Source organism: Seriola aureovittata, chromosome 2, assembly GCF_021018895.1.
Source record: "Seriola aureovittata isolate HTS-2021-v1 ecotype China chromosome 2, ASM2101889v1, whole genome shotgun sequence".
In the NCBI taxonomy this organism is placed as follows: Eukaryota; Metazoa; Chordata; class Actinopteri; order Carangiformes; family Carangidae; genus Seriola; species Seriola aureovittata.
In genome coordinates this window covers 15,650,263-15,674,142 of record NC_079365.1, presented here as the reverse complement: position 1 = coordinate 15,674,142, position 23,880 = coordinate 15,650,263, and the positions used below count along the sequence as shown (strand labels likewise).

Sequence of the window (23,880 nt, the reverse complement as noted above, 5' to 3'; positions counted from 1 at the left end):
AGTTTGTACAAAACATTACATACTATACATTACATAAAGCCAAAACAGCATATTATGCAAATTAATACAGACTTTATACTTTGTAGTATCAGTTTATAGCGTTGATTCTGGGCATATTTCCTGGTTAGATTGAAAGCCAGTACAGTGGGAAGAAAATGGATAATCAAAAGAAAGTTGCATTTGGTTGGCTGCTTTCATAACAGATGCTATTGATCAAAGTACGGTGCTACAGCCAGTTAATTTTTGCCTGAAAGAGAAAAATAATACACACGAACCCCTACATTAGCCTACGCTGTTGTTATTGTTGTCCTTTTATTGTCCCACCTTCCCTGAACGCATCTTATCAAATGAAACGCCCCCTCAGTCTATTAGTTTCCGCCCACAAAGTTACTCAGCCAGGTGACAGCTGAGCCAGCAAGGAAATATTACGACTGTACACTACGCAAAATTGCAGACAACATAACGATATTTGTCAGCGCTACATCAAACTAGACCACTCACAGTCAGATACTAAATCATTGCGTTTGTTTTCTGTTTTTGCGTATGCGTAATTTGAAAACCTCTCTTTCTCTCGTCGTTGCAGAAGTCAGCTAGCAGCGGTTAGCTTCATACGTTAATACCAAAGGAGGCTCAACGGTTGTTGCATTTGTGCCCAGGTAACGTAAGGCAGCCACCGTCAGCATGTCAGAGCCGGCCGGGGACGCGAAGTTGGAGATGAAACAAGCAAGCAAAGAGGTGAAAGAGAGTGAAAACGTAGCGGAAAAATATTCAGCTATGACCGTGAGCAAGAATAGCGAAATGAACATGGGAGAGCTGTCGTCCGCCTTCAGCGCTGTGCCCACTCACAAACCAGTTAAAAAGGTAAGACTTCAGCCAAGTCTCCGCTTAACGCCACTGTGGCGGATATTTCGATGTTGAAAACTCGTTGAAGGATGTTAATACAGCCTGGCGAATGTATACACTGTTTTAATGTGACCAATATTGTACCTGTCGTAGCTCATTTGAAGCTGCAACCTGTGCATGTGTTCAGTAGTACTCCAGGAAATTAATTTTAGAATAGGTTACACTAATGTCGCAGCCCACAGTATACTAAGTAAGTGACAACCCTCAGTCCTTTGGTAAATATAGTAAATATATATTTTAACCCTCAACTTTTAGGATAAAGACATGTTACATTTATTTTTAATGTAGGCTATTTGAATACACATTCATAGGAGAATGCACTATAAAGCTAAAGCAAATGATTCATTGAAAACAACGAAACTCTCACTTTCAATCTTACACATCACTTAACACTTAAACCAACTTCTGTCAATTTAAATTTGAACTGACATTAATTTTTTTCTCAGGACCTCCAATATGACACGTTTGGTTCATCATTTATACTTGGATGATTTCAAATTGTTTCAGCACTTCAATTTTAATTGCTCTGCTGACCTCTCAGTAATTGCAATTCAGCTACCACTTCAACAAAGAAATACACTAGCGATGATTCACATAACACAGAAAAACTAACATGGACTGTCTCTCAGTCTGTGTTGCCAAATAAAGCCTGTAACTGTTGACCATATTTATGAATCTAAATTACTTCATTTCCGGACCATATCGTCATCAAAGAAACAAAATTTGTTCCAGGTTACATTTAGGAAATAATGGGGTCAGCTGACATGTTCAAGGAACAAGGAAGAGGTGCAGCTTGAATTCTTTGGGGGAAAGTATTTGCACACCCCATTGAAGCTTGTGTGGACAAATGAATACCAGTTTCAGACCAAATACACTCTTTAAAATGCCTTTCTTACATTGTGCAAACTTATTGCTTAGCTGTGATCAGGAATCCGTCAAATGTAAACACTCTCAGCCATAGGTTTGTTAGTCAGTCTGGTAGCCTCGTTATAGAGTAACTGTTTCACATCCTCATTCTCTTGTTGGGAGGGACTTATGTTACTGCAGTCATTAGCTTGCCAAATATTTGTTGTGTGATCAAAGAGTGTAAAGTTGTACTGTTGTAATGAAATCACCTGCACTCACTGGACTTATTGTAAACATTGACACAAGGGGCGGGTATTAACAAATCTACTCCAATGCCAAATAATAAATTAGAAATCAGTTCATGGTAATACAGTTACTGTAATTAACCTATTATTGTGTTTGATTTTAGTAAGAGTACAATATGTATATATATATGAGGTCAAAGGTAGAAAGACAACTTTTTGCTGTGACATTGTGGTTCATGCCTCTGTGATCCAGACTCAAAGCTCAGAGGAGATCATTTTTTCTGTTTTCACAGAAATGTTTGGCTTATGTTAAACATTTATGATAGAGTTGTTCAGTTCAATGGTTATGGTCTGTAGTTAATATTTAGGTATTGATGGTTAAGGTAAGTTACAAGGCAAGCTTACAAATGATTATACATAGGAATTAGGTTGGAGGAGATGGTTAAGTATTGGTTAGATATTGGGTTTAGCGTAGTTGTTCTAATGAGATGGTTATGTGGAATTTTAGCTACCTTTTCTCAATCATGCCCTTTCAATCATATTTTTTTCAGCAATCTGTTTGAAGAGACATTTAAAAAACAGCAACAACAGGGGACTGCAGGCAAGGAAATTAAGTTTAATTTTAAACATTGTTAAGAAGGTGCACATTCTCAACTCTATGGGGAGACTTTTCAGAGTATGGGAGCAAGTCATCTCAATGTGGTATAATCCTGGCTTTTGTCTACTTCCACTTGATTTTCCCTAAGGGGGAAATCTGTCTTGCAGCAAGGTGAAACAAACACACACTTAAACGTAAGATGCATAAAACATGATAAAACTCAATAAACCATTAAAAGTGCACCAAGTGACAGCATAACATAAAACCTGGAGTACCTCCAGCCACCACATTCATCCCAATCGACAGTGGTTGCAACATCACTATCATTCCCTTGGTATTAGCCGTGGAGTCTATAAGAAACACTTTGTAGAGCAGAGAATTAATACAATCTTTAACACAGTGGCTTGATAACCAAATCTAAGGAACCCTAAACTTCAGTATCAGTCAGGCTCTGCAACCCACATTATCCTGTCCTGCCAGGGGAAAATATGTGGTGTCTTGTCACCTTAATCTCAAGAAAACAGCTTCACATTGTTCCTCGTTGCCATGTTATTTTCATTGGTATGTGGAGGGTTTTCAGTACCAGTTCTTAACCTAGAAACCAGAGACTGACCTGACTGCTATTCAAAGATGAAGAGAATGAGCCTGAGTGGCATTAATGACATCTCACTCACACTGTAGTCTGTAGGCTGACTTATTAAGGTCTAATCCAATCGCCTCATGCTCTAATTCTTTAACTCTCTCTCTTCTCTCTCTTTCTTTTTTTCAAAATGTTCAATCTCACCCAGCATGGTAAAGAAAATGATTACCAAAAACATTTCAGAAACTGCTGATGTGTATAGATCTGCCTTCTCTGTACCTGGATTCACTAGCATGTGAGAATATAATGTTACAGCACCTAGAGGACTCCTCTCACTGTCTCATGTTGCCTCGATGCATGCAAAATCTTTGTCAACAAAATTGTTTCTGGTTTAACTACTGGGATAAAAAGTTAGCTGACCAGGCATAAAGCCAGGTCCACATACCTAAAACACAAGTTCCTTCCTCTTAAAGATACAAACTGAGTTTGTTTTACCTGTGGATTAACTGTTCATTTGGATGTAGAAAAAGTAAAGGATAAGCAGGAGATGAAACTGCAACAAAACTGCAGAGGCAACAAAACAAAGCAAAGCAAGCAATGGTAGCACTCATTACAATTACATTACAGAAGTGCACTGGAAAAGTAGATGATTACAAGCAGTAGAGCTGTATCCATTTTCTGTGATTTTATCTGTCTGTTTTTTTGGATTGCAGCAACAGCATGGTAAACTGAGAGGGTGCATACAATCATTACACAATCATGAGTTTAGAGAGGGCCATCCAAACTAAAATTTTGCTTGGGCAGCTGAATTTTGTATCACCAGTCTTGATGGTGCAATAGGTGTTGGGCTGCAGCCTGACATCTATTTTTGGCAATGCAACAAAATAAGCCTACTAGTTTCAGTTGGATTATTATGTTACCAAAGTGTTTTTAGCAAAGAATGTCATTTTTCTTCACTCCGCTCTATGCAAATCCAATTAAGGCTAAAGTCATGTAAACGAGCAAAACAAAAACAAAACTTCTGCTAAAACAAGAAAAGCGAAGTGCTCTTTTCTAAAATCTTCACAGTACCGAACTTCCGGCTAAACTACAATATGAGCTTTGAAACTGCTTAATTCTTTACATGATATGGCTAGCTCTGTATCCATTTAATATTACTATGAAAGAATTAAATTCACAGTGTCTTTGTTTGTTTTAGCAAATTCAGTTTGTGGAGGACAAGCAGGAGTTCAGCAGGTTCCCCACCAAGGCGGGCCGTCGCTCCTTGTCCCGTTCCATCTCTCAGTCATCCACAGACAGCTACAGCTCCGGTAAAGAGAGACATCCGGATACATGTATCCACAAGAGTTCAGTTTGTCTACAGTATTATTTGTGTATTGGCGAGTTCTTTGAAAACCTTGTTTCCTTTACAGCTGCGTCTTATACGGATAGCTCTGATGATGAGACTTCACCACGGGACAAAACACAGGTCAACTCCAAGGGCAGCAGTGACTTCTGTGTCAAGAACATCAAACAGGCTGAATTTGGCAGACGCGAGATTGAGATTGCAGAACAGGGTAAAACACAGAGAAGCTGCAGTTACCTGACCGTTTCACTTGAATGTTGTCTAATTTATCTACAAGACATCCATGATGCTTCATTATATTTTAACCAAGCATGTATTAAACATGCCACTTGTCTTGTTTTCAGATATGTCAGCGCTGATCTCACTCAGGAAGCGAGCACAGAGTGAGAAACCATTGGCAGGTGCCAAAATTGTGGGCTGCACTCACATCACTGCCCAGACTGCAGTAAGATTTCTCTCTGACTTTGAGCTTCAACACCTAAGCAAAGGCTGCAGTGTGATAATGGCTCTTAATCAGGATTTTCGTATTTTAGGTCAATCTTAATCACAGTTTCTGCTCTACTTACTGCATAGACAACACAAGTTTTTTGTAACTTTACGTCAACTCTCATATTGTTTGAATCTTAAATTCTTGAAGAACATTTTAACATTCTGTGTTACTGAATAATAAAATGCTCAAATGATTAATGTGTCATATTTTTAATAAGTGAATACCTTTTTTCTGACAATTTTCCTTTTCACCTGTTGTTTACCTTTTTCTTTTCAGGTGCTGATCGAGACCCTGGTTGCTCTTGGTGCTCAGTGCCGCTGGACTGCCTGTAACATATATTCTACGCAGAATGAAGTGGCTGCTGCCCTGTCAGAGACAGGTAAACAGCACTTTTTCAGAAGTATATGTGTCCTTTGCCATGTAAGCAGCTCGGGAACAGGGATCGTGTCTGGAAATGTTTAATAAACTTCTGAAAAATTATCCCTGCGGAGATAATGGGAACACATAAGATTTGCCATTTAGTGAAAGAACAGCACTACTTGAGCCTTTTATCTGTGGTTGCTATGTGATGGTTTAAGTATTTACTAAATTTCCACAGTAGACCTTTAATGATCTGACAAGCTGAGGGGGTTACTACAAATTAAGGAGTCACTCAGGGGAGATCCTGCATTTTTAGGGTGGTGGGTTTGGTTTGTGTCTACTGTTCAGTAATTTATTTCTGTGCATAGTCTACTAGTCTACTACATGTTGAGCTATTCTATCAGGAAAAATATACATTATATGGCACCTAGGAAGCATAAGTGTCTGGCATTTTTGAACAGTTCTCCAACTTGCTTTTACACCCAATAATGATATTCATATTCTCTGGATCTGTCCAAACATTTTCACAATTGTGCATTATAGGATTATTGTATTGCAAAAAGTGTCACATGTTAGTAATTTAATTCACTTTCATACATGAAGCTTGGTAAGGGTTTCTTGAATGGGAGCATAGAAATCTAATGTAGTCTCTCCAGTTTCTGTTTTGGAAGATTAAAGGGACTTTGTCATGTTCATCAGTCTAGACGGAGCAATCAAGATGGTAGACAATGGTATTGTTGATATAAGATTTCTGAAGATATTACCCATCCGTAATGTCTCAGGTGTGGCTGTGTTTGCCTGGAAGGGGGAGTCTGAGGATGACTTTTGGTGGTGCATTGACCGATGTGTCAACACTGAGGGCTGGCAGCCTAACATGGTATGTGCAAAAGTTTTTTTTAACTTAGTGAGGGTGCAGTCCACTTTTGAGTCCCTTGGTTTTATAGGAATAGACTGCAACATGGGAATGATATATTGTACATGTATCTCAGAATACAAGGCAAAATGTAAAAATTAATGTGTGATTTATTTTGACTTGTGTGCCCAAAAAGTAATGAGCAGTGCCAGGCTTTACATGGTACTTGTCTGTCTGTACCGTCTCTTTACAAACACTTATGTTCATAAAGGAAAATCTGAACTTTTTCCTCTCACCTGTCAGATCCTTGATGATGGAGGAGACTTGACACACTGGATGTACAAGAAATACCCTAATGTATTCAAGAAGATCAGGGGAATCGTAGAGGAGAGTGTCACTGGAGTTCACAGGTAATTTATTGAGTAATATTTATGTACTACTATGTACTTACACATATTGAATTCCAAACATGAAGTGAAACGTTTCCGCCTTCTGTGTAGGTTGTATCAGCTGTCCAAAGCTGGAAAACTGTGTGTGCCAGCGATGAATGTAAATGACTCTGTGACGAAACAGAAGTTTGACAACCTGTACTGCTGCAGAGAGTCAATCCTGGACGGGTGAGTAAGTTTGTGTTTGAGGTATTTGATTGTTGGAAGGCACAATAACAACAAGTACGACTCATGTTTAAACACTAGTACAGTTTGTTTATTCGACAGCTTTACAGTGACTTGTGTGGTTTGAAAAGGTTCTTCCTCATAGTTTGAAAACAACCTGGAGTTTAATACTCTCAGAAACTGTTTACATGAGGATTGGTGTTTTACAGTGGAGTGTGGAAAAAGTCAAGACACTGCTATCATTGAACTGCACCCTGTTCGGAAAGATCAAATTCACATATCACCTGAGTAGGTTTTTAAAAAGCTGCTGTCTGTGTAATCCTCTGTGCTGCACATTGTAAACTCCCTGGACTTGTTATATTTATTACCCTACTGTTAATTATCACCAAGGCAGCATATGAATAGTCTTGTACTCTTTAACGATGTGGCCACAGCTCTGCATCGGTGCTTTCTACAGTACCCACTCATTATTTATTGCCGTTCGTTGTGATTAATTATCTGCAAGGTATACTGATGTCTTGTAGCAGGTGTTCCATTAGGAGTTATGCCACTAAAAGACAGCATCATCACCTTTATGATTTACTGTACTGGGATATTTAAGGAGATATTTTGTAAAGAGTGAAAGCTTTGATTCCACAGTCTGCCAAATAAGATTTTACTGCTCTATCATATAAAGATGGCAGATTTTGGAGGTGGAAACATACTAAGTGGCAGTTTTTCACTTCTGCAAAATGTGCTAACTTTATGTCTCAAACCTCTCTAGCTTGAAGAGAACCACAGATGTCATGTTTGGAGGCAAACAGGTGGTCGTATGTGGGTACGGCGAGGTGAGATACTGATTATAACGTTCACATTTCAAACTACTGTTAATCATCTAGCCCTGAAAACATTCGTGATAGTACATTGCAATGCTTGCAACTCACATAAACACAGTCCATGGACTCATAACACAGATAGCTGTCATCCCATTTCATTGGGATGAAGGATTTACAGGCCAGTGAATATATCTTTGTCTTGTTGTTGAGTCTAGATGGTATTAAAGAATCAGTCTTTACATGTAATTGAGATTAATACTCTTGTCATGTTCAAATTCTTACTGTGTTTAAATACTGATATGGGTTATTTCTCTAGTTTTTATTAAGGTGAGGGTAATCTGAATATGTAACTTTGCTTGTCATACAATATGATGTTATAATTTTATTATTATATATTATTATTTTGTCTGTGCAGGTTGGAAAAGGTTGTTGTGCTGCTCTGAAAGCTCTGGGAGCCATCGTCTATGTTACAGAGATCGATCCCATCTGTGCCCTGCAGGCCTGGTGAGGAAAAGACCTGGGATGATCTGCATGCTGAATCTGTTGACATAAATGAATAGGAGAGACAGCAGCAGGGATATCAATATAGTACAGCTGCTCAAGCTAGGTTTTGTTAATAATCAAACAAAATATTGTTACATAACTAAGTTCAGCTTGATCTCAATTCGGCAGTAACACAAGGGAGTCCATCGGTTTCATTTGCTTGTCAATAAATAATAGATCATTTGCTGTTTGTCACTATCATCGCTGAGGCTGAACGTTGAACCTCTTCTTTCACGTGTGTGTGAACAGCATGGATGGGTTCAGGGTGGTCAAGCTGAATGAGGTCATTCGCCAGGTTGATGTCATCATCACGTGCACTGGTAACTTGACTTGCCATGCTGATGCTGGCGTAACAACTCACTGAGAATGCACTCATATAGAATAACATTTTATAGCTTTTCAATCTAGAATATATTTGTATACAGTATACAGATTGTGTCTAATTGCAGGGAACAAGAATGTGGTGACCAGAGACCAGCTCGACCGAATGAAAAACGGCTCCATTGTCTGCAACATGGGGCACTCCAATACTGAGATTGATGTGGTAAAGTAGCGTTTACAATGGAAGAATTCCAAGTTAAATCTATCCTATCATAAAGAACGTGAGGGTGACAGATGAACTCGTCTCTTCCAGGCAAGTCTGCGGACCCCTGAGCTGACTTGGGAGAGAGTGCGCTCTCAGGTGGACCACGTCATCTGGCCGGATGGCAAGAGAGTTATACTACTGGCTGAGGTGACTACGTCTATGTGCCTTGTAATCATATGTAATATGTTGTTTAATTTGCATTTAAACAATGGAAACACAAAACACCAACAAATATAGCACATTACATACATAGTACCACCATTTATACAGCATCTATAACATACAGCAGCCCAGAAATCCATTCTCCCTTTGTGAGCTGTCATATGAAATAATTTGCCCTCAAGCAGTAATTATGGAAACTATGAAATAGATCACTGATAACATTTATTGCTACACTAATTAACTGACCACAGCAACATGTTAATATGCAAGGTTTCATTATGTTGGATCAGCGATACTTAAACGTAATTGCATTTTGGCATTTTATGTTCTTGATAACATGTTTTCTTCCACAGGGACGTCTCCTCAACCTCAGCTGCTCCACTGTCCCCACCTTTGTCTTGTCCATCACAGCCACCACTCAGGTAACATGTTGATACATACTGATAGTAGCTAATGACACAGAGTAGGTACTGCTGTCCACTGTGGATAGCAGTATATAGGGTTCACCATGTGTTTTTTTGGTGCAATCATTTGACCATCCTTGCAGACGAGCTCATGCTCTGACCTGGAGATGTCATCAGTAATTATAAAACACAAGAGAGCAATATCTGTATCTGAGCTGAGCTTGTTTCTATAACATAAAATAGATTCCTGCTTGTAAAGGACATAATGACATGTGATTGTATACAGTAGACTTGCAGCCACATGCTGCTTCTGTTCATAGATGTGCTATCATTGCTTTGAAATCAGAAGTTCATAGTTGCATTTATGCTCTTCATTAAATTCATAATATGCATTCATTTCCAACAGAGTTATTAATGCATGTTTGTTTTCAGGCCTTGGCCCTTATAGAGTTGTACAATGCTCCCGAGGGACGATACAAGCAGGATGTTTACTTGCTTCCCAAGAAGATGGGTGAGGATATAGACACTTAACCATGACCTGTAGTATTTAAGTATTTAAAGTCCAGTGAGTAACAATACTCATGGCTGGGCTGTAGCACCGAAGTCCTAAGTGAATTAATTTCTTCCTCAGTCTGCCTTGCTTGTTATTTTTGAGATTACACGTTTAAGACATGGGATGAGATGGAAATGAAAAAAATCTCCTTCTCTGAACTTACTCATGCCCTCTGGTGGTGCTGGTGCTGTAACTGATGATCTAAGTCAGGCTGTGACTGGGTAGAAGTAGAATTTGACCCAGCAGAATTATGTTGATTTCTTGTGTTGAGCCATGTGTATGTATCTCTTTCTTACTAAACCATATCTGTGTATTTCAGATGAATATGTTGCCAGTCTCCATTTGGCCACTTTTGATGCCCACCTGACAGAGCTTAGTGATGAGCAGGCGAAATACCTGGGCCTCAACAAGAACGGTCCCTTTAAACCCAACTACTACAGGTACAGGTCTACAAACTTTTAGCATAGATTTTAGTCATTAGCTATTAATCTGTGGCTTTTGTGTTGATTGAATACTTATCGTTCTTAATGAGAAACCACCACAAATTATTAGAGCCCAAATTGATATTTGAACAACAACAGTCATAATGCACAAACAATTTCATGCAGGAAAAAGCAACACATTTTTCATATTTGAGTAGCTGCAATGAACAGTTGATTGTTGTTATTTTGTACTTCATTAATAGACTGTATTAAGCTGCTCACAAACTTAAAATAATAAAAAACATTTGCTGTTAATATTTTCTCTGTTTTTGGTGTTCACAGGTATTAATCTGCAAGGGATTCCCCATCTGCACACCTAGAGTGGACGGTACCTGATATTACCTATCCCTAGGACAAACAAAAGATTTATGTATATTGTATTTTATACCCTCCACAAGATGCACAGCTTATATTTAGTTGTATTTTACTGACCACAGCAAGTTTTGCGTCACTTGCTGCTTCCTACAGATGATGGACCTAGCACCCAGTTGGCCATGAAAAGTCAGTGTAACTACAGCACTTAGACCTGCTGTTTATTTTCAGGTGCATCTGTTTCCATACATGCTGACTCCTAGGTTATTTAGAGTTTTAATAGATATTGAATAATGTATCAATATATTGTGCCAAATGACTGTGACAGGGAAGGCTTACAGTTGTTGTGAAATATTAATGGTTAGATGTGAAATCAGTTAAACCTGCATTAAGCGACATTTTTATATAAACATTGTTTCAAATTCCTCCATATAGTCACTTGAAATACAAAACACACAAAGCTTTTTATCCACCTTTTTAGCTTGTGTTTTTTGGTTCTCTTATCAACGTCTTATATCAGAACATTTGCAGCCATTTCAGGAAAAGAAGCTTAGACAAGCGTGGTCTAGCACAAAACGACAGAGAGCCAATGTTAATTCTGGCTTGTGAAGAAAGTCAAATGTTCTCCTGACTAGGTAGACCAAGTCAGAGCTAAGAGGCCAATGAATATTGGACTTAAATTTATCAGGTGGCCAAAAATTTGACTAATTAGATGTCGCAGTGTGTCTGCTGGGTGTTATGCCGGGAACAGACTGCCTGTGTTGTGTATGCTTGGTGGCAGCATTGAACTGCTGTGGCTTGCACATGTGAGTGTGTTCACACCGGCTGCTTTGCCAGCTCCATCTTTCTACATAAAGTTGCCACTGTGTCCACATGCAGCTCCTAGAATGGTTAAAAAACTTTTTTTTTTTTCATGTCTGTGACATATTCATATTCAGCCTAGACATAGACAGCTTTAGTGGAAAATGTCAGTTTTGTGTAATGTTGCCGGTATGATGTCAGTATGACCAATTATGTTTTTATGCTGGGAGCCACGTGCGCGTGTAAAATAGGCGAGCCGCCGAATCTGTAGATCACATGATGCAGTTGCGAGGCATGAGACACGTGTTAGGCAGACAGTGTGTTCGCTCTATCCTGTTAAAATGGGCGCCCAAATGAAAACCAAGATGTTCTGCAGCCGCCACGCCACGCATCCAGTGGGTTTCCGGCCTTAAAGTAGGCAATCGCTTGCTTACAAATGAGCCATAACAACTTGATAAGCTGATTGTAAATCAATGCTGTGTGTCTGTGAGTTTGTTTTGTCTTTCTACCCCCCAGTGGTAAAAAAAAAAAAAAAAAATCGCTCAATTCAGCTTTAAAATGTTCTTTCTGTTTGATGAGGCAGCACTCACTCACTTAATACATTCCATCCACAAGATACAGAGGAAATTTCCTCTCCTCTGTAGTACCATCACCTATACTGCTAACATTCAGCAGATATTGGCGAATAGTAACTTGACTACTTTTTGATTATGACAAACATAAGAAGACAGCTTGACATTTATTTTCTTTAAAAGATGTGTCCTTTTTTGAGGTTTTGGTGTCTGGAAAGAATAGTATCTGCACCTCAGGGCATTCAAATATCTCAAATTATCTGTAAATATATTTTTACCACATCTGCACTGTCTGACCTAAGTATCCATGTCTAATCTCATTGTCATTCTCATGAAATTACTATTTACAGTAGAGGTGTAAAATAAGTTTATATATTTTGATACTCTATGATCCATGGCATATGTGATCTATGGCTATGATCTATGACTATTACAACTATGTATATTCTGTGTTATGCCAGTTGATCAGTGTTACATACAGTATGTTTGTACTGTATATGCAACAGTGTCTGATGAACCAGTCTAATAATGGTGTTTGCTGAAGTGCAACATTCAGTTTGTTGTTTAGATTTGTCAGAGGACTCTGATCTTCTGTTAACTAGACAATGTCTGTTTTTCTATTAAAGATTTTAACAACAAATGCTCTGGGACTAGACATGGATAAGCTTTGTTGTCAACACATTTGCCTCAACAGATGTGTTAACTTTACCTCTGTGTTATCTTGCTCTCTTACACCGTCATTACTGCTATTCTAATTACACAATGTTTTGTTTCCTGAAAATGATCACTGTTTAAAAGGCTTAAGCACTGTTACTGTTTAGTGAGGCTTGTTAAATGCACAAATACAGTATACCACATTTACTTCTCTATATTCACATGTAAGATTTTTTTTTAAGTATTGAAAACATCAGGAAACTTAGTTGAGTAATTATTTTCTTCAATTGAAACTATATAGTGTGCAGGTAGTTGTTATTGCTGAATTTAAAGATCTTCAACACAATTCAATATGCTGTATTTTATGCTGGTGGCTTTTGGGCCGATCTTACTCCAAACAGTTGACAGTGTTACTGTCCCTGCCAAGGGTTCAGCACCTTGTTATCTTTTTATGGTATTGCTCCACATTCAGTATCTGTTTCCATCACCCTTCAAAAAACTTAAAATCTGTCTGCAGGTACAGGTGATTCCTGCATTTAATTTGTTCATTCATTTAATTTTTTTTTCTGATTTTAATATTTTGGTTTTTGTGTCTTAATGTTGTTTATTGAATATTAGCCTACAATGTGATACTATGGAGTGCTTTCATCTTTGCACTAGCAGCTTTTAAGGCATTAGAGCCAAGGACATTCAGTGAGGACATCATTGTCAGCAAGATGTGTGCTGTAACCGTGGTTACTGGTCAGTTGACAGTGCCTTGTGACTCACTTAGTAATTTCTACTCACATGTCCAACTGTTTTTCCCAAATATGCTAATACCCAATATGGTTGTTATTCTGCAATATACAGTAATAGCTATGCAGCAAAACATACTCACATCAGTCAAAAGTGTTTTACTTCTGCAATGTTGGAGAGTTATTCAATCAGTGTTTCACAGTACTCAAATATGTATTACTGTAAGATCACTAATTTTTAGACATTACTAGGCAATACTTTACATTTCGGTGTTCTTATGTACTTTGACATTGATTTTCATGTATAATTTTCATCTAAGTTTTATTTCTTTCAACAATCCTTCATTGTAATTATTTGCAGTGGTCTTTCATTATAGCACATGCCTTTTACAATGACTTCCTCTTGCTTTGACCAATAATATGGATATTTTAATCTACGTTTAACTCATTACAGAGACAAATGAATGTGTTGTTTCTGGAGCAGACAGTTTGACTCTTGTCAAATTGAAGGAAATAAGCATACCACTGTGATTTGACAGTTGTGCACTGTTGCTGGTTTGAAGTTTTTGATGTGGACTCAAAGCTCTGCAAATGATATATTAGCTATAAAGTAGGCTTATATTTTCAACATTGTATCTGTAGTTTAATTTGAAGAACACAATTTCAGTAGTATACACCCTGTTCATTTTTTGTGCCCAATTCCCTTTAATAAACTGCTGTTTAGATTTGAAAATGGCTCAGACACATAATTTCACTGACATAGATAGACGGACCAAATTTTTGATTATATTTGGGAATAGGGGAATATGCACTACTAAGGCATAACATCAACTGACATGATAAGGGACTTGAGGGGGGTACTGTCTTATCACATGATCTTTATGCCCCGTCTCGCACAGAGAAGAGGGATGCAATATAAACAGTAGCTATAGATGCTGTAGTGTGAACATTAAGAAATACAGATTTTATTTTGTTGAATTCCATCATGGCTTTAAAATATACAACCAGAGAAGGAAAGAAAAATGAAGAAGAGAAAGGACACAGAAACTTATGGACAAAAAATAAAATAAATACTACATAAGCATGATAAAAAACAATCACATTTATTTTTCAACAAAAGTTATTTGACACTCAGATGAGCTATGACACTGTACAGCAGAATTCTCGCAGACAGGTTCTCGCGATAAGACACTGCGCCCAAAAAAATAATGGACGGTGGGAACGGTGGTGGGCTGCCTGTAAACAATAAACAGAGAGCCATGCTACCGAACAAAAGCAGGGGCGAATTTACCCGTAACCCGAGAAAAGATTCAGAGGTACGTAGACAGACGTCTATGATTTATTTTCAGCGAACCATGAACAGACAAGGCCTTCTCTGCTGGTGGCTAGTATAACACATAACGTTAGCTAGCCTAGCTCTGGCAGGCTAATGTAGCCTAACTGTCATTTCTAACATGACTTGGCATGTCAAAGTAGCAACAGCAACCAAGGTTCTCGAAATTGTTGAATTGATGTTCCTACAGCTGTGCAGTGTTTCATTTGTAGTCTATTTGTTGTCCATGTATATAACGTTGAACAGCAGGGTAGCATAGCAGACGCTAGCTAGCTGATGTTAGCTCGTCACAGGCCAGACTGAACTGTCTGTAAGGAACCTGGCGACCTGTTGAAAATTTAATCTGTCGGGTTCTGTTTAAAACGCTCATCTTTTCTAATGTATTGGCCTCGGGTGGTCATGTAATTTCACTATAGATATATGTAATATGAAGTCCTCATCTAGCTATAAGGAAACCAAGGCGAGTGCGAGATTTCTGATGGTGCAATAAAATAACTTCCAGACTCTGTCGTGTTGTAATGGTTTGAAAATAAAGACAATACATAGAAAACACACAATCAGAAGACTTAAGAATCCCAGCTAAAACCACTGTTGCACTAAATGTGGTTTCTCTACATAAGTTCTTTTAAATGATATACTCTCTTACAGTGGTGGCAGAAGCACTACCTATAGTGAAATTACAATAGAAACTCTACAATGTAAAATAAACCCACCTCATTACAAGGAAAAAAAAAAATCTGCTTTCAAAAATTAGCTCATGTATTTAAGTATTATAACTGCACTTGTAAATGACATATGAAAAGTAAACGTAGCCAAAATGCAGCAGAACTATCCCTTTCATTATGTTTTATTATTACATACACTATATCTTGTGGTTATTATTACTTATACCTTAAGATAAAAGCAGCTGTTTTTAAACTTTAGGGCACTGTATTTCATTGTGATTTACGAGGATGAGACAAACTCATGACAATACAAGTGTACCAGTGTCAAATGATGAGATCACCGAAATCACAGAAAAGGTTAAAGCAAAACAAACAGACACACACACACACACACACTTTCCCATTCTGGGAAGTTTGGACACGGTTTCCCGTTATGGGAAAGTGTGCCCAAACTTTTGACTGGTTCTGTATTATTACATTATTATAGTATTATTTTGCAGCTGGTAGCACTCTTCTCTATAATAATTTATCTGATAATAATGCCATAAAATATGTCACAGGGGCTGTCAGAGTCTCCAGACCTGGAGTTTGACTATGCTGATACAGACAAGTGGGCTGCAGAGCTGTCAGGTGTGTGGTTTGTAGTCACAGTTTGTGATCATGGACAGAGATCTCCTGACTCCTTTTTGTTCTCCTGAATTCATCATTCTTTTAGAAATGGTAATCTTTACTGAGTTAAGATTATTTATATATTCTGTACATTTGTTTCAGAGCTATACAGTTATACTGAAGGACCAGAGTTTGCTCTTAATAGGAAGTGCTTTGAGGAGGAATTCAAAACACATGGTATGTAGCTAAAAAAAAACTTGCACACACTCAGTCAGAAGTGTTCCTAATAAACTGACAAGTATGTCTATCACAATTTATCATCTCCATCTCTGCTGTTCCTTAGTGTCTGATAAGAAGTGGACCGAGCTTGATGCAGCTCAACACAGGGCTCATGCTATGCGCCTGTTGGACAGTCTGGAGGTGATTGCCCGGGAGAAGAGGCTGAAGGTTGCGAGAGCCATTCTGTACATGGCTCAGGGTCAGTCCACATCACCTGTTTAGTATTTAATGATTTTAAAGAGAATGAAATCTTGCTTGAAGTGGCGTTGATCAAGGAGATTATTAACATTTTGTTTCTCTGTAGGAACCTTTGCAGAGTGCAGCTCTGAGGCTGAGGTGCAGCACTGGATGAGATACAACATCTTTCTGCTCCTGGACGTGGGGACCTTTTCTGCTCTGGTGGAACTGCTCAACATGGAGATCGAGTATGTTCTTTATCAGTTTTCTAGCCTTGCAGGACTGAGCCTGAGTTTGAAAACCAGTTTCTCCCACAAGATATCGGTGGAAAACATGGAAAACATTTATTGACATTCAAAAGTGCTACAACTTAAACATGTATATATGAGAGTAATGTTTGGTTTCACATTTTACTGAGCCAGTCACCAAAATCATGTGGAAAAAAATCATCTTTAGATTTCCGCCATGAGAAAAAAAATGTTGGTTGGCTTTGCAATTAATTTTTTTGTTGTTTTTTTGTTTTCTTTCTTTCTTTCTTTCTTTCTTTCTTTCTTTCAGTAACAGTGCTGCCTGTAGTAGTGCTGTGAGAAAACCAGCCATTTCTCTTGCAGATAGCACAGATCTCAGAGTGCTGCTCAACATAATGTACCTGATGGTGGAAACAATTCAACAGGATGACCCGGCCGACAGGCCTGAATGGAAAATCATCAGGGAAACCTTCAGAGCAGAGCTAGGTACATTTTTTATCAGAGTATTAACCGCTTATGGACATAAACAAAATCTGCAATATAAACTAATTCGACTCTCTTTCTCTAATCAAGGATCTCCTCTGTTCAACAACGAACCCATTTCTGTCATGCTGTTTGGTATGGTTACCAAGTTCTGCAGTGGTCATGCCCCCCACTTCCCAATGAAGAAGGTGTTGTTACTGTTGTGGAAGAGCATACTGGTAAGAGAAATCTGCTGTTCATGACTGTTAACTCTAATTCAGGCTTTTTCACAACAAAAAGTCACATCTGGAATTCAGACATTAAAATCCTTCCCTGTTCTGTTTCAGTTCACACTTGGAGGGTTTGAACAGCTCCAGAGCATAAAGGTTCGTAAACGTGAGGAGCTGGGTCTTCCCCCTCTCCCGGAGGACAGCATCCGAGTTATACGCAGTATGAGAGCTGCCTCTCCTCCTGCGTCTGCATCTGACCTCATAGAGCAGCAACAAAAACGGGCACGCCGGGAACATAAGGTAGTCATCAGGCCTTCATGTCATTAAGTGTCTGTATTTGTGCACATAGTGAGCATATTAAATTCTCTCACTTCTCTCATTTTCGTGTTATTTTCGATCCCTTTCAGCACTGCATTCCTGGAATTCCTTTGTATTTCCTCAACACAGTTCTGCTCCACTCACAATGTGATGTCTTTACTTTTTCCTTGTTTGTTACACAGGCACTGATCAAACAGGACAACCTGGACGCATTCAATGAAAAGGACCCTTACAAAGCTGATGACTCTCGTGAGGATGAGGATGACAACGATGACAATGACAACTCTATAGAAGCAGAGACATTCCCACTAGAGAGGGACGAGGTGATGCCTCCACCTATTCCTCACCCTCCATCAGAGAGAGTGTCCTTCCCCAAAGGTCTGCCATGGGCTCCCAAAGTCAGGTACTGTTTAGTCTGACTGGATAATAGTACTGCATTTGTAATGACTTGAATCGGGGGAATAATTAGCTACTGCATGTGTGTTTGTCATTTAACTGTAATGAACATTTAAGGAATAGGATTTATTTTATTCCTTGCTCATGTAGACAAATCTAAAAACATACATGTGAACATTATCAGATAAAGTGTTTTGTTTTTGACATGATTGTCTTTGCTCCAACAGGGAAAAGGACATTGAAAATTTCCTGGAATCAAGTAGAAGTAAATTCATTGGTTATACACTCGGGAGGTAAGTTTGCTTTTTGTTTCGTACCACCAAAGGTGATTTAACAAATAGGCTACTACCTTGTTCACTGGGCAAAAAAAAACTCACTGTATTATATTCATGTGTGAAACAATGTACTAAAGCACAGTTATTTTTGTGTGTTGCAGTGATACAGATACGGTTGTTGGCTTGCCCAGACCAATTCATGAGAGCATCAAGACGTTAAAGCAGGTATGACATTTTTCACAATATTGCATTAATTATGATTTCCCAAGAAACTATCTTAATAGTTTTACATAGTTATTATACTCCTGGACTTTAATGTATGAAGTTTTTTGTTTCCTTCTCAGCACAAGTACGTCTCGATAGCTGAGATACAGATTACAAAGGAGGAGGAGTTTCAGAAAACCCCTCTGTCTGGTGTAAGTGCAAACGAAAAATCATTCATTTGTTGTAAATGAGAACAGACGCTACTCTTGTTATTTAACATTTTGGTAATAAGTGGTAATAAACGTGTATCTAAATAAGCAGTATAATACACTGACTTCACATAGTAAACTCTTGTGTTGTTGTAAATGTATTTCTTGTCCTTCATGTCTCTTGTTTTCTGCATCTTTGTCTTCAGGGTGAAGAGGAGGTGGAGATGTGCGCCACTGAGCTGCTCTATCAGGGAATTCTGCCCAGTTTGCCTCAATACATGGTCAGTGTGTCCGGGGCTGCCTACTGTCAGGAACAGTTTATTGCATGCTAATGTGGATCACTCTAGATCACACAATACACTCTATTATAAGGTCGATTCTTCACTCTCTTCACTCTCGCATTGTAAATTTGACCAAAACTTTAAGTGAATTGATTGTATATGACTCTGTACTATATAATATTTCAGTGTGTTCAAAGTTCAAGACCCTGTTATTAGCTTACCATTATTAAAGTGAAGGAGACAGAACATAATTGACATAATAAGATGCTTCTTTGGACACATGGCTACTAATCTAGCACTTCAGAAGCAGGTTTGAAAATCCATGTCAGACTGTAACTATAACTGCTGCATGGTGTGTCTCCTTGAATATCAGATTGCTCTGCTGAAGATCCTCCTCGCAGCTGCTCCGACCTCTAAAGCCAAAACAGACTCCATCAACATCCTGGCAGACGTGCTGCCGGAGGAGATGCCGTAAGTGATGATGTGCCTCTGAAAAGGTTCAACAGCTTTGCAAGTTTCTTCTGCAGTGCAATGTTATGCTCTATATGAGGAAAATATCGTAAGTTTAGCAATAATATTACAATTACATTAACGTGTGCAACAGCTTTGACATGCTTGCTCACTCCACCAACTGTAGTCACTATCCGGGTGCCCACTTATCATCATGCCAAACTGTTGTACATAGACACCATTGTTTCTGAAGTTCTGGAGTTTCCCATCTTGGCTGATTTACAGCAGTAACCCCTCTTCTCAGTGGTGGTTATCAAAAATACAGAACATCACTCACATTACATATCCTTGAAAGTGACTTACTGTCATTTTTGATAAGTAGGCAGAACACTGTCCCTTCATTAAAAATGATTTACTGACGTCTTTGATAAAACAAGTGGAACAGTCTAGCTTAATTAAAACATGCCTGTTGGATTAGAAATATTTCCCACACAGGTATAAAGGGTTTTTAAAACCTAGGTTTTGCTGCTAGGCGTCTTGAAGAGGTACTCATCTCCTCTGTCTGACTCTGCAGGACCACAGTGTTGCAAAGCATGAAACTCGGTGTTGATGTCAATCGACACAAAGAGATCATTGTAAAGGCCATCTCTGCAATCCTGCTGCTGCTTCTCAAACACTTTAAACTTAACCACATCTACCAGGTACGGACGTCACACACATTTCATCTCACAATCCAGTGTTTCATGTAGCTGTATTAGATATTTCCTCAAATGTCTGAAAATTTGTAAATAAGTACCTGGACAATACATAGATAAATAAGTTATTCTTTATCTCATTCTTGTTTATTTTTGCCTTGATTTAAAGAAATCGCCCATTTTAACTGAATGTTGTATGTCTTTGTGCCGTTTCAATAGTTCGAGTACATGGCTCAACACCTGGTGTTCGCCAACTGCATTCCTCTCATTCTGAAGTTCTTCAACCAGAACATCATGTCTTATATCACAGCTAAGAATAGGTACTTTCAGAACATCTTTAAATAACAACTGGACTCATATTTACAGTTAATGTTAGTGAACTGTACATAATTTACCTTTATTTCACTTCACTCAATTTTCTTTCCCTAATAGCATTTCAGTACTTGACTTTCCGTACTGTGTTGTGCATGAGCTCCCTGAGTTAACTGCAGAGAGTCTGGTGAGTTCTTCCATTTCTGTTGTTTTGTAGCTGTCACCATCTGGTTAAGCAGAGTGTTGTATTAACTGCTTATGTCAAACTTTTCTCAACAATTTCTCAGGAAGCAGGAGACAACAATCAGTTTTGCTGGAGGAATTTGTTTTCCTGTATTAACCTGCTGAGGATTCTCAACAAACTGACCAAGTGGAAGCACTCCAGAACAATGGTGACTGCACTTCACATCAAACTTACCATCACAGATAAATCATGTATAAAAAGTGTAAGGGCAAACCTCTCAACGCTGATAATTTCTCTGCCAGATGCTGGTGGTGTTTAAGTCGGCTCCCATCCTGAAGAGGGCGCTGAAGGTCAAGCAGGCCATGATGCAGCTCTATGTCCTCAAGCTGCTCAAAGTGCAGACCAAATACTTGGGACGTCAGTGGAGGAAGAGCAATATGAAGACCATGTCCGCCATCTATCAGAAGGTCCGACATCGCCTCAACGATGACTGGGCTTATGGAAACGGTGAGTGGTGTCCTGGTTTTTCTTGGAACTCGGCAAACTTCAGGTTTTAAATCTGCACTACGTACAAATAAAACAAAATCAGGTCCTCAATCTGACTGTTTGACGTGCCACAGAAACCCTCTAAACTGGTGGATTAAAATCAATTCTAGACAAGGAGTCTTGTATCACATGGAGATTCTGAAAATTTCACTCAATGCAAGTTTATTTGCAACAGGGCATTTACACAAACAAACTGATCTGTCCTGGTTAAAAAATCACCCACAGACAAAGGAAAAATGATCCTTATATACTGACATGTTAGAGCTACATCCGTGGGCCCGTTGCTAGGGCCATCTGGTTTCAGACCTAGAAGGATTATATTTTGAATTTACATATTTTGCTCAGTGTCCACTCGCTGGCACCAAAACAAAGTAGCTGTTACCAGACATGTCACCGTACATGATGTGATGACATGGTGTAGTTACATTTGATACATGATACATTGAACATCAGAGTATATATTTAATTTATCAGCAGAAGCCATTTACATGTAAAACCAATGCATTTTTCTCCCACAGAGGAAACATGAACAATGCATCACACCTCAGTTTAACTGCCAGTATGTTATATTCATTGAGGATACAAGCCTCAGCTTATTGATTTGCAGAACGTTTCCAGTTTTTTGCAATGAAGCATATGTAGTCTTAAGTAGAGCTGAGACATTGGCAGAAAATTAATGGGAGTCATCTTGATAATTCAATAATTGTTAATGTATTTTTTAAAAGCAAAAGTGCCAAACAAGGCTCCCAAATGTGAATTTCTGCTGGTTTTCCTAGTCTTATATTGGTAAACTGAATATCTTTGGCCTTCAGACTGCTTTATCAGACAAAACAAGCTGTGTTCAAGCTGTGGAAATTAAGTTGGTTGTATTTATACTCGGAGCAGGCAAAAATACACTAAACATTATTTGCTGTCTTTTGGGGAGAAGATCTGGATGCTCGTCCTTGGGACTTCCAGGCTGAGGAGTGTGCTCTGCGAACCAATATCGAACGTTTCAACAGTCGCCGCTACGACAAGAGCCACAGCAATCCAGACTTCCTGCCTGTGGACAACTGTCTGCAAAGTGTTCTGGGACAGCGAGTGGACCTGCCCGAGGATTTCCAAATGAACTATGACCTTTGGTTGGAGCGGGAGGTTTTCTCCAAACCTATTTCCTGGGAAGAACTGCTACAGTGAGACTCAACCAACATCCTCGTGGTTAAAAAAAACAAAACGATTTCAATCAGGAGTTCAGAGAAACCACCACCAGTGCTCTCACTGATCAAACCTTGATGAAAGCATTATGTTACATACAGACTGAAGATGACGGATCTATTTCACTCTCACAAGTCACCCAGGTTTTAACTTTCAGTCATCACATTGGATCAGTGTGATTTTACGGTTTGATCAGGGCCCCAACCAAATGCTTTTTGTGATGAACTTTTGCCTTTAAGAATTTTAGCATTATTGTAATTTCAGTCACTTAGACTTTTCCCACACTAGTGCTCCCTACAGCTTAAAAAAAATTAAAAAATAAAATAGCTGAAAATTGATTCAGTGCTAAATCTGTGGACGTAAACTCAACTCCTACCTTACATTTACAGGTGTTTGCTCTGTGTGCCTCTTACCTGCTACAGAAAGTCAGTAACTTTGACTGGAAGCACTACATGACAGTATGTTTTCTCTAAATTTCAAAGAAATGTGTTTGGAATAAATATTATGTTTTAAATGTTAAGAAGTGGCAGGGCTCAACACCTTTAAGAAATAAATCTAACATTCCTTGGGTTTATCTTCTTCGGGGAGGTGAAGGGAATGGGATGGAAACATTTTAGTCATAATTTCTGTGTGTACAAATAAAAACATGTATTACTATCTAATAGTCATTACCTGAATGGGATACTCTTCTGTGTACCTGACTTACCTATGGTTTTTCTGTTGCATCAGTTTTAGTTGCATTTTTCTGAGTGTCTCACCTGAGTGCTGCCTACACACATTTGGCCTGGGACCATTCAGACTTGTCTTGATTTACATTGTTAAAACTGGTTGCACATGTTGCCGTAATTTGATTGTGTGAAAGGAAATGAATCATCAAAGCGCTGGTTTGAGACAAGTGTTTCTAATCTAACTGCGGTGGATAACTCAAGTGGAGAAAACTAATATCGCCAGTTACAGGACCATTTTCCCCTGTCTTTTTCTACTTTTTGACTTTGCTTTCTTTTGTTTTTGTTTTATTATGAAGATTAAAGAAATAAGAATACATGTAAATTGTGCAACTTATTTATCATGGCTTTCTCTGTTTTACATTGACTTAAATACTGTAATAAAAGTATACTGTCATTCATGTATTTTTTTCCTTTCATCATTAATTCTTTTATTTCCGTTCAGACTTCATCAAACGCACAGTATGTAATTTCGGCCGCTAGGGGTCTCTCAATCAAAACAAGAAAAGACGGTGTTGGGTGACGTCATGAAATAGCGTGGGATCATGGGAGTTGTTGTCTTCACCACCATTACCGTAAGCTTCTCCCGGTTTGGATTCCTTCAGTGTTCAGGTTCGGGAAGTCAAACAGACCCGG

The 23,880-nt window shown here is 38.6% G+C and overlaps 2 protein-coding genes across 2 annotated transcripts; both read left to right on the top strand.

Annotated features, from left to right (window-relative positions):
• Positions 1–370: 370 nt before the first annotated feature.
• On the top strand, positions 371–14,185 carry LOC130178993 (S-adenosylhomocysteine hydrolase-like protein 1). Its single transcript, XM_056391682.1, has 17 exons — positions 371–861; positions 4,371–4,482; positions 4,585–4,728; positions 4,862–4,962; positions 5,284–5,386; positions 6,150–6,244; positions 6,524–6,630; positions 6,721–6,837; positions 7,598–7,661; positions 8,065–8,153; positions 8,442–8,512; positions 8,642–8,736; positions 8,827–8,925; positions 9,294–9,362; positions 9,777–9,855; positions 10,217–10,337; positions 10,662–14,185. Exons 1-17 carry the CDS (start codon positions 682–684, stop codon positions 10,666–10,668), a joined length of 1,653 nt encoding a protein of 550 aa, XP_056247657.1. The 5' UTR covers positions 371–681; the 3' UTR covers positions 10,669–14,185.
• A 427-nt stretch (positions 14,186–14,612) lies between these two features.
• On the top strand, positions 14,613–23,645 carry strip1 (striatin interacting protein 1). Its single transcript, XM_056391669.1, has 20 exons — positions 14,613–14,768; positions 16,011–16,080; positions 16,222–16,296; positions 16,403–16,537; positions 16,643–16,763; positions 17,074–17,249; positions 17,337–17,464; positions 17,573–17,755; positions 17,956–18,176; positions 18,397–18,462; positions 18,606–18,669; positions 18,789–18,860; positions 19,064–19,138; positions 19,512–19,609; positions 20,163–20,289; positions 20,503–20,603; positions 20,716–20,782; positions 20,883–20,987; positions 21,082–21,286; positions 22,254–23,645. The coding sequence occupies exons 1-20, from the start codon at positions 14,661–14,663 to the stop codon at positions 22,499–22,501; spliced, it is 2,445 nt and encodes an 814-aa protein (XP_056247644.1). The 5' UTR covers positions 14,613–14,660; the 3' UTR covers positions 22,502–23,645.
• Positions 23,646–23,880: the final 235 nt, after the last annotated feature.

What these genes read in the sequence shown, in the direction of transcription:
- LOC130178993 (XM_056391682.1), top strand. Translation starts at nt 682, where the DNA reads ATGTCAGAGCCGGCCGGGGACGCGAAGTTGGAGATGAAACAAGCAAGC. An exon ending in AGGGCTGGCAGCCTAACATG is followed by an intron (nt 6,245 to 6,523) that starts GTATGTGCAAAA and finishes CTCACCTGTCAG; the next exon opens with ATCCTTGATGATGGAGGAGA. An exon ending in CCAATACTGAGATTGATGTG is followed by an intron (nt 8,737 to 8,826) that starts GTAAAGTAGCGT and finishes CGTCTCTTCCAG; the next exon opens with GCAAGTCTGCGGACCCCTGA.
- strip1 (XM_056391669.1), top strand. Translation starts at nt 14,661, where the DNA reads ATGGACGGTGGGAACGGTGGTGGGCTGCCTGTAAACAATAAACAGAGA. An exon ending in GGGCACGCCGGGAACATAAG is followed by an intron (nt 17,756 to 17,955) that starts GTAGTCATCAGG and finishes TTTGTTACACAG; the next exon opens with GCACTGATCAAACAGGACAA. An exon ending in GCATCAAGACGTTAAAGCAG is followed by an intron (nt 18,670 to 18,788) that starts GTATGACATTTT and finishes TTTCCTTCTCAG; the next exon opens with CACAAGTACGTCTCGATAGC.